Here is an 11,065-nt window from a genome sequence, read left to right on the forward strand (position 1 = left end):
GGAAATGTTGCTTTCCATATATGTATATATATTAAATATATATATATTTACATATATATAATTATTATTTTAACTGACAGTGAGGAAGATCTTGCGTAGATAATAATGAGAATATATATGAAACTAAATTGTAATCATTTCCTCTAAAAATAAATCTGGTATGAACTAAAATCAAACACTATTATTAAGCTTGTTTACAAGATATTTAGTCAATGCTCTAAAGTGGAGTTAGGAAGTCTACAGTAAATCCCATCAAAAGGATTTCTATCAAAACTTCAAGTGCAGAGATTCATTTTGCATTTCAAAGAAACTCCACTAGTGTAGCCATCACAGTTACCTTAGAGGGAAACTAATTAACACACAAACCTTTTTGGTCTTTGCCTTAATGTGGAAGCAGATCTGCATTTTCAATCGATCTACTGTCAACATGACGACATTCAGAGAAAACAAGCAAACTAAAAAAGCACAAGATTTACCAAGTATCAGAAATCACACGACAACAATGAAAAACGATCTTATTTTGAAGGGCAGATTGAGGGGTTATTGTAACCAAAGACAAAAAAATATGAGAAGCGTTCTCATTAAAAGTGTGCATTTTTCTACCCAATAAATAATGCAAGACAGTCTGCTAGATAACAATCCCACAGAGCCAGAACATCTGTGCAGCTGCAACAAATAATGTGTGCACTGGACCGGATTCAAATTCTATGTACAGTATTTATACACTTCTTAAAATACAAAATATTTATGTTCACCCTTATGATGTAGTCCGTGTCTGACTTGTACTTATTGCTGACCAGCGGTGGAACGTTACTAAGTGTATTTACTCTCCAGTACTCTAGTTACAGTTTTTTTTTTTGTGATTGCTTCCACACCCGTGGCTCATTGTGTCAAAGCTCTACATAGTAGATTAAAAAGACACTAAACATCTCACCTCTATGTCGAAATGAAATTCTGCGATGAAAACCTAACAAATTACTCTTTTGAAGCAGCAACAACACACAGTTGTACTTTGTGCCAAACACTGCTGTCTTAAGTTCTTTCAATGCCAATGAATTTTCTCTTACAGGCTTCTGTGAAGGATTGTTCCAGTACAGTACATCTGCTCACTATTCAATGAGCACAAAAATATAAATAATATAAATATAAAGATTTTTTTTTTTACAACAAAACAACACCAAGAAAAGTAGAATTACAGGACAGTACTCAATACAATATGTTACTGTAAATGCAAGGAATCTAAAATAATTGCAGTAAAATATAAATATATATATATACATATATATCCTTGAGAAAGCAGTCGCAAATCAGTTGTGTGACTTTCTACATAACAATAGTTTATTTGAGGATTTTCAGTCAGGATTTAGAAAGCATCATAGCACAGAGACAGCTCTGGTGAAAATAACGAATGACCTTCTAATTGCATCAGACAAAGGACTTGTCTCTGTTCTTGTCTTGTTAGACCTTAGTGCTGCGTTCGACACCATCGACCATTACATCCTGTTGCAGAGACGAGAACATTTGATTGTCATTAAAGGAACCGCACTAAGCTGGTTCAAGTCCGATTTATCAGATCGATCTCAGTTTGTATACGTAAACGATGAAACTGTCATGGAGTTCCACAAGGTTCTGTGCTTGGACCAATCTTATTCACCTTATACTGTATATGCTTCATTTAGCCTAAAGGAAGCATATATAAGGTGAATAAGATAGTATATTATACTATATTTATACTATTATAAAGGATGATGGATGGTTTTGGATCCACTATATGTTGATGTCTGGGCGACATCACCTCATCCACATCACAAGCAATGTCATCCTTGGTGTCATCCCTTTCTTTGTTCTTGTCCTCCTCCTCCTCCTCTCTCCCTTCCTCTTCCTCTCACACTCACTGCCTCCATGTTTGCAGAGTTCTCACAAAAAAGGTGAGCTTATCTTATCAGATCTTATTGTAGTGCTAAAGCTCTGAAATGATTTTGTGTGTTTGTGTTCGCTGCTAATTTCAGGTATGTTTTGCATTTTGGACAATACAGTTTTTTCCCAAAGATTGCAAGAGATTTCATTCTTGAACGTGTGTGACAATTTTGAGGTACTTGTATGTCACTCCACTACATTTCTTCCTAAACGTTAGTTACTTTGCAGATTTCTTTTATTAAAACACGATATAGACCAACAAAATGATGTTGTATCGTTACAGGTTCAGCTCCCCAGGAGTATATTATTCGGTAATGGAAATCAGCTCAACATTTATCAGTTGAAACATTAAAGTGATGAACAAATGTATCATCAATAATTATAGTACAGTAATATAATGTACAGGATTCTGAAATAAGACATGGTACATTATAAGTCATTTTACTTGTGGTATTTTAATGCTGATACTTAAGATTATAATGCAGAACTTTTTACTTGTATTTACTTAAATAAGATATCCTGCTAATAATGACCTCATTAATGAAACACAAAACACACTAGTCATAAGAGGCGAATCAGCACGCTTCATTGTCACCAATTCAGTTGCAGTCCACATAAAAAGTAGAGCATTTGTACTCTAATCACAGTTAGTCAAGAGTAAATACTAAGTCTCTGTTTGCACAAGACTCGGGTCCACAAGTGTAGTTACACATCACTTGCTTTTTAAAAAAAGGATTAAAATGCATTGAAATGTTACCTAACTAACTTCAAGTTTTTCTATTAGTCTGTTATTTTATGAAAATGGTAATAATCCATAAGAAAGTATAAATAATCCACTGGACTGCAATTGCACACTATAGGACATTTTGCAAACCTACACTGGGACTCTCGTGATGCCACATGTGGGTTGTTGACATGGTGGCGGATTATCAGAGGTTTATCTTTCTTTGCATGAACTGCATGCAAAACTATATCACAACTGTCAGAAGTGATTATAGTAAGTAGTGGCTTTAACACTTGCAATGGCTGAGTTGTAATAAACAGTAACGCCTCACACTAAAGGCTGACTCAGCTCCCCTCCACCCAGGATCACATTGTGTTAGTTCACAGCTGCTGCTGCAGATGCAGATGTGTCGAACTGCAAAGGAAATGAGGGGGAAGCCAGCTGGGGGGAGGATTGTGTGTGTGTGTGTGTGTGTGTGTGGGTGGGGGTATGTTGTTGATTCCCGTGTGGTGTCACATGATGAGGAAATGTCTTGTGTCCTGAGATGAGAGATAAAAAGTTAGAGAGGGAGGAGGGGGAGGGGAAATACAGGATGTGAGGAGCATTAACTGCAAAATTGTATTTAATTGACAATAAAGTTTGCTGGACTGAGTTGACAGACAGAGACAGACATGGAAATACACATGTAACTAGAAAGAGAGAGAGAGAGAGAGAGAGAGAGAGAGAGAGAGAGAGAGGATGAGGTGGAGAAAGTGAGACAGCAGCCTCCTGTCAGAGATCATGTCAGCACTTGTTGAGGAGGAGGAGGAGGAGGAGGAGGAGGATGTCATCTCAACCAGACGACTCTGTTGATTCGGCCATCAAAATAAAAGCATGACGGAAGACGGAAAATTCAAATTAAACTGGTATTAAAAAACACAGAGCACATTGGTGCAAAATTATAAATGATAGACAGATCACCTTACATGCACATAGAGTAAGACCAAATGTATAGTTTCTGATCGTTATGTCTGGCTTTGGACTTTTTATTTACATGATGCCGATGTAATTTCTATGTTTTCCTTTTAATTTGCCCATATTTCACACTGATTCACACAAAATTGCTATTGTTTTCACTGTCTCAACAAATTGATTAACTTAACAGTAAGAGAGAATGATAAAAATAAAAACCATGTACTGCAAAAATGAGGAAACATAAATAAAATGGAAACAAATATGTACAATATATCTGTTTTTCAAATGAAAAAGTTTGTGCGGAATGTGCCAACTATTGACCAAGGAGTGTGCCAAAGTTCCTTTGCATGATGAATTAAATCAAGACTAAGTAATTTATTCAAAAGGGGTGTTTAAATCTCGGCTAATCTTCAACACAAAAACATTTAAACAACAACAACAAACATAGCAAGAAACAATAATTATCCTGCTGGGTTCAAAAAAGGATCGCTTGGGGTTTTACTCTGAAAATTCACACCGGACGTGAGCTCATCTTCATCTGTGTTTACAAAGAGTCTCAAAGCAGGAGAAAATCACTCCTCACCGAACAGCTCGAACAGAGACGAGCACCGTGAACGAGGTGCTCCGTTTTTCGGTACATATTGTCGCTATTTATTTGTTTTGATGGGTTAATATAACAGAAAACCAGGACAAATATTATCCAAAACCTTCATAAACCGGGAAACTCGACATGGAATGACACATTTTCACCGGAGGGGACTTTTAACATCGTCTTGTGATCCTTCGCCGGTTGTTTTGGCACATTGGTATCCTTTCTGATGTGCACCTGTTCCGGCCAGTTTCTGACCCGCAGACAGCCTCAACACGGAGCGTCAGATCGACCAAGTAAGAAAAACTTAATTGTAAATTAATTTACGCTATTTTACAGCTGCATAAGTTGGTTTAGAATGTGATAGCTTTAAGTTGCATCATCTGTCCGACTGTCAGGGGAAAAGATCGACCTCTTCGACTGGACCACTTTTCTTTTTTCTATTGGTCAGTGATGTTCTCCGCACTTTCGTGTAGTTTATTTTCAGACTAGTCCCGACTTGTTAGATACAGTAATGTAGCAACATTTGCGGGAAAACGTAAGATAAAGTTTAGGCTTGGCGATACCTGTTATTACTGTTATTATGCTAATATGTTTCGCAGTATGTGCGAAACGGTGGTGGATTGTCAAAAAAAACCAAAAAAAAACTTATTTACTAATAATAATAATAATTAAACATTAATGATTTTACTGATTAAACTTCAAGTAGGTCCTTCGTTTGACTAATGGTTATTTTATATTTATACTACTTTTCTCATTTATATTCGGACGTTATTTCGTCAGTCTGACCCAAAATAACCGTGTTATTTTTTTTGGGGGGGGGGCGACATTTATATTTACACAATTATCTGCTATGAACAATGATATTTATCCTTGATATCATCACTTACTGCCGTTAGAACGGACGAGAAAGACCCGCGTGGCTCGCCTCTCAGTGTTTGTGTGCGCGTGTGCGCTTCCTCGTGCTCGGACTGCACGGATCTGTTTACAAACAAGTCTCGTGCTCTCCTGAACGGGGAGCCGCAGCTGCCCCCTAGCGGCCGTTAGAGGAAAATCTAGGTCGGTGGGTCAAACTGGAAGTGGAGAAAGAAAAAAAAATGGTGCTAAAATTAGAACCATGGATACATTTTTATTTATAAATATTTATTGGACGCATGTTTTCTCTCACGGTGTCAAGTTAACCTAAAATTTGATTTCTGGTGTTTACATTTTTTACGAATTTATTATTTATTATTAATGTATTATTATCATTAATGTATTATTATCATTTCATTTTTAATGAATATACTTTTTCAAAAATAGTTGTTCAGGTTTTTTTGTTTTAAGTATTTATTTGTGGTTATTTTTCTGGGCATTTTAAAATTATTTTTTATTTCATATATTTTTCAGATTAACATGTGTTTCAAACTTGTTTTGAGGCAGCAGAACTCGCTTACCTCAGGGTGTGTAACTTGTTTCTAAATGTAATACTTTAAGGAGTTTAGCATATTTGCTAACGTTTGAAGAATTTTTTATTTTTTTTTTAAATTAAAAAGAATGATACAAGAATGATTCTTGCAGTTTAAAAGCAGCTAAGTGTCATTTATTTACATAAGTGGCATGTCTGTGTGTGTGTGTGTGTGTGTGTTTTAGTCTACTACTGAGATGGCCCGCGCAGAGACCATCGAGAACGTTGGGGAGACTGGAGGAAGAGGAGGAAATGACCCTCTTCCTCGCCACCACATCTGCAGCATGGAGCTGCCCCGCCCCTTCTACAACTGTCCCGGCCTGCTCACCACTACAGCCTTCAGCTCTGGGACCGCCACACACCGCCACCGCCACAACAACTACCACCTGCCCCCTCTGCAGGCTCTCTATCTGTCGTACCCGCTGCCTTACCCCCACCCGGAGGACCAGGACGAGGCCCGGACTCACCAGCGGTCACCTGCGTTGTCGCCCACGCCTCCACGTTCGCCACTCTGCAATCGGAGGGAAGGGAGGGGCAGAGCCGGGGTAGCACCCAGTGCCTTTACAGGAGAGCAGTCAGGTAAGATAAAAGCATTCACTTATAATTAAATAAAATGACAAACAGTGGCTGTGGCTCAGTGGTAGAGCAGGGTTGTCCTTCAATCAGAGGATTGGCGGTTTGATCCCCGGCTCTGCCAATGTAACGGCAAGCACATCAGTAACAGAGCCAGTGGTGATTTAGCGTTAGCGCTGCAGGAAAAACAAGCTGCAGATGATCAGCAGCGGAGGACCGTTTCTGACAAAAACGTGACCCGACCCCACACGGCGCAGTTTGCCTTTCAGAGAGGGAGAGTGTCGGTTATGCGTGCGTACTGTGCTTCCATGACAGGAGAGTGTTTGGGTAGTGTTGATAGGTGGGACAGGTGGAGGGATGTGTTACTGTCACAGGGATAAACATGCGAGTCTCTCTGGGCCTCCCGTTACCACTGTGCTGTCATAAAACTAGTAAAAACTGCCCAAACCGGTTTGTTCACCAGACAATGTCCAATGTCTGGCTGGCTTGAGGTTACAAGGTGTGAGGAGGAGGAGGGGTAGATAATAACAGAAACTAATACAGTAATAAATAATTTTGACTCAAATGAGGGAATAATGGAAAGGAAAAATGTATACTGTGCTCTTTAGTATTGTTTAGGTATTTGGGGAATTAAAGCTGAAAAATGTCTTCAATTGTTAATCCATGCCCCCCCCCCCCACAGCAGTTTGTTTCTCCCCATTAAAACAGTTCTTCCACCATCGCAGTCAGCGAGTGGTTCCCTCGGGCTGCAGAAGTGTATTATTTCTCAGTGTTTGAGTTGGGCAAAGAGTGAGGCACCTTTGTTATTAACACCGGATGACTCACTGGAGAGTCAGTCTGAACTTCTGTGTTCCTGGAGGGGAATTTCGGAGGCCCGTAGAAAGGGAAATTAGGGTGGCGGCACAGGAAAGGCAGGTTTGCGTTTGGCACCGAACTGCAGTGTTGTGACAGATTTGTAACAATGTAAAGGGATAAGTTACCCCCCACCTCTCCTCCCCTCTCAGCTGCAGGTCATCTGTGCATCTCGGGCATGTTCAGACTTGTCCTCAGCAGCACAGCCTCTGGCTGCAGCACAGAGACAAAGCTGCTGCATTTCCTGCTGCTCTGGGCGCTCAGCCAGGCAGCACAAAGTCAAGTCAGTTGTACTTAAATGTGGACGCTCACTTTGAAGCCATTTATCTCATCAGCTAGTTATGTTTGTCGGTTGGTTTTGTTTGTCGGACTTACAGTTTGTTAATCAGGCTTACCAGTCAGTCTACTAATCACACAGTCAAGCAGTCAGTGGGCTTGTTATCTAGTCAGTGAGTGAGTCAATTGTTCTGTACTAGCAACCTAGTTAAATAATGAACTCATTAATCAGTCAGATGACAGCCAGTCAGTGTAATTAGCCAGCTAGTTATTTTATTAGTCAGTTGTCGGGCGATGAATATTAACATAATGATGATAAACTTTACTTATATAGCAGATTTCATGACATAAAATGCAGCTCAAGTTGCTTTACAAGAGATGCAAATCAATACTGCAGGTATTTAAAAAAGAAAGAACACAAAGAGCGAAAAACAATTAAATAATAAAGTCCCAAGAAAAACGATAACAATGATTTTAATAACAATGATTTTAAGATCTAAAGACCATAAAACAAGAATGAGAAATGAATATCAAATAACAAGGATGTTAGACAAAGGTGGAATTGATTAAAAGAAAACTAATTTTTCTTTTTCTTAAAGCTCTCAACAGAAGTTGCCTGTCTTGTTTGTGAAGGGGGTTTTAGTCATTGCTGACCCGTTCAGCGAGCCAGGAGGGAGAGCTCCCTCAGATAACCAATCAGAGAGGTCTGAAGGTGCTGAACCGGTCAGGGCGCTGAAGATAAGAACGAGTTCTGAGATCAGTCCTCACTGTTACAGGTCAACACTTTATTGATGACCGTTCTGGTGTAACATGTTCTCATTTGTTAGAATTCTTGCTGCTGCATTGTGAACAAGTTGCAACATATCAGTGTTTTAGGTTTTTTTGAGGCGGGAAAATAAATAGGTGTGGCTCGACTTTTTTGCGTCTTCCAAAAATAATGAAATGTTGATAATCAGAATCACTTATCCCAGATCATCTGTAATAAGACAGTCACTAAATTAGTGAGTTATTGGTTGTGTTGTTTTTGTTGTTGGTTAATTTGTCAACTACTTGTCTAGTTAATCAGTCGGTTAATTAGTCCGTTTGTTAGTTAAGTAACAACAGAAGTCATGTTGGTTATCCAGCTCACTGTTAATCTTTTATCAGGTTAAGTCTGTTTTGATTTTTAACGGTAACCAGGTCACCCCCCCCCCCCCCCCCCCCCCCCCCCCCCTTTAACTGGTCACCTTGTCAGTCTGTCAGCCAATCAAACAGACAGGTTCACCCCTCCCAGCCCCGCCCCCTCTCCTCCCGACACCCTATCACAGCTCAGCCCTCTTGCTCTACCGGCCAATTGCACGGAGACGTCTCTGCCAGCGCTGCCTCAGAGTTACCTTGGCAACAAGCCAGGGTTTCCCGTTTGTTTGTTTGTTTTCTAGCGCTCTCTCTTTCTCTCTCTCTCTGTCTCTCTCTCTCTCTCTCTCTCCTTCTCTCTCCATCTCTGTCTAGTCACCTGCATCTTTAGAGGATCAGCCCTAATCCTCCTAGCAAAGCACATGCTGTGGTTGCCAAGGGTGCCCGTTTCTGTGGCAACTAGGGTTGTTGGCCGCCGCGGGCACGGAGACAGAAAAGATAAAAACACACGTGTTAGCACAGGTTATATGATTATCTGAAGGAGAACGGGTTAGTGAACCACACAGGGCCAAATACATGGGCAGTCAATGCAATATAATACACATGTAATACACATGTAATACACATGTAATACACATGTAATACACATATAATACAATACACATATAATACACATATAATACTATATAATACTACATAAAACAATAAAATACACATAAAACAATATAAAACCATATAATACACATATACTACAATATAATACAATATAATATACATATGCTACAATATAATACACATATAATGCAATATAATACACATATAAAACAATATAATACACATATATAATACACATATATAATATACATATAAAAGAAATGAATCCTTAGATCAATCCTGTCTTAAGTGAGTGGAAAATAATTAATTAACATTCTATCTGATTAAATTACAATTGTAAAGTACTTTAAAATGTGTCTTGTTTTACAAGTAAGAAGGAATTATGAAATTCATAAAGAGAATATAGAAGACGTGTTACGATAAATAAATCATGAGGATGACACTCTTCGACATAAAAAGGTTTAACTGATTAAAGAAGCAAAGTTAAGCAAGAAAAAAGCAAGTATGTTTACACAAATGGAAAAGAAACAAACAAGTTAATCCTTTTTCAGAAAATGTGTTCCAACAGCCCAGCTCTCATAACATGGTAATAATGTAGTAGCTTGAGGCCTGTTAGTCACGTTAACGTGGTCAGACAGAAGCTAACCGGTGTCTGTCCGCCTTTAAAGAAACATACAAACAAAAAGTCTGTAAACACAACAAACACACACACATTCAGTTCTTCTCTATACCAGACTTATTAAGCAGATTAAGAGATTACTCTCCCAAGTTCCATTAAGAGGAAAATAAGTGACCAGATCCGGCTTCTTAACAAATATGTGTGTGGCCGGAGAACTAAACAACCGGGAACCGCAGGAACTGTTTGCGCTATTTTTTTTTTTTTAATGTCAAAAGTCAAGAAAATTCATGTTATTTCTGCATCAAATACGATAAACCCTCTTAAATCTATTTTTTTCTCTCAATGCGATCAAAAACATGCATGTGCAATATATAATATTATAAATGTATAATACATGTGCACGCAATATTTTCACCTGTATGGTTATCTATCTCGGTTCAGCGATGATTTCTGGTGAGGTCTGTGCATGATGTTGTTGGACGTGCGAGGTCTCTCTGTTGCCTGTACAGCCTGCCCATGTGTCACTATGTGTGCACAGACCCCCCCCACACACACACACACACACTTGAACTGTCTACTATTAGTGTGTAAGGAGGCTATTAATGCATGCCGCTTGTTGAGAATCAATTAAGCATAACCAGAGGCTCCGCGTACCCAATAAAGTGCCTCTGTCTGCTCATACATGAAGAGACAGAAGCACAAGAGAGAGACAGAGAGTCAGAGGCATGATGCAAAACTGTCCAAGTAAAATGAGTGAGTAATGAATATTTTCTTTTTTGTGTGTCTTGTTCTCTGAACTCATTTTTGCCTCCTCTCGCTCCAGCATCGCACAGAGATGAGCGTCAGGACGCATCCAGCCGGCAGGGACCTCTACCGGACCTGCTGCCCCAGAACGAGCTCCCATCCTGGGCTTCCCCACGTCGCAGAGCCCCCGGAGAAGAGGCGGCGCAGGAGGTGGAAGTCAGGAGAGTGGCCGACCAGCTGAGGGCCATTGGAGATGAGTTTAACACCACGGTCCTCCACAGAGCGGTAAGAGGGCGGGGCCCCAGGCTTCCATGTGTCATTTATAGCGTGTTTAGTTTGTATTTAATGTCGATGAGTTAATATGTGACCCGTGAGAATGATTTTATGATGACAATTCCAGCAGATCAGCTGACCGTATTCATTTTTCAAATGAGCCTATGATTGGCTTTGTCGCACTTTAATGCGTTTTTTTCCCGCTGTTATATGAGGCTTAAATCATAACAATATCACTTTAGACACAACAATAACCGCTACGCCGTCTCTGCTCTGCTCATTTACAATTGAAACGTTCATCAGTGTAACAGAAGGTCACAATTGTGTGTGTGTGTGTGTGTGTGTGTGTGTGTGTGTGTGTGTGTGTGT

General features: G+C 39.5%; 1 protein-coding gene across 1 annotated transcript in view; it reads left to right on the top strand.

Moving 5' to 3' along the window:
* The first annotated feature begins 4,183 nt into the window (after positions 1–4,183).
* The window catches only part of bbc3 (BCL2 binding component 3), a 10,798-nt gene continuing 3,916 nt past the window's right edge, over positions 4,184–11,065 (top strand). The window contains exons 1-3 of the mRNA XM_031863741.1: positions 4,184–4,480; positions 5,817–6,210; positions 10,503–10,708. Of these exons, the coding sequence (XP_031719601.1) occupies positions 5,829–6,210; positions 10,503–10,708 (588 nt within the window). The 5' untranslated portion in view covers positions 4,184–4,480; positions 5,817–5,828. The remainder of the gene's footprint in view (positions 4,481–5,816; positions 6,211–10,502; positions 10,709–11,065) is intronic.

Source organism: Anarrhichthys ocellatus, unplaced genomic scaffold (assembly GCF_004355925.1).
Source record: "Anarrhichthys ocellatus isolate YVR2014 unplaced genomic scaffold, GSC_Weel_1.0 scaffold29, whole genome shotgun sequence".
Taxonomy (NCBI): domain Eukaryota; kingdom Metazoa; phylum Chordata; class Actinopteri; order Perciformes; family Anarhichadidae; genus Anarrhichthys; species Anarrhichthys ocellatus.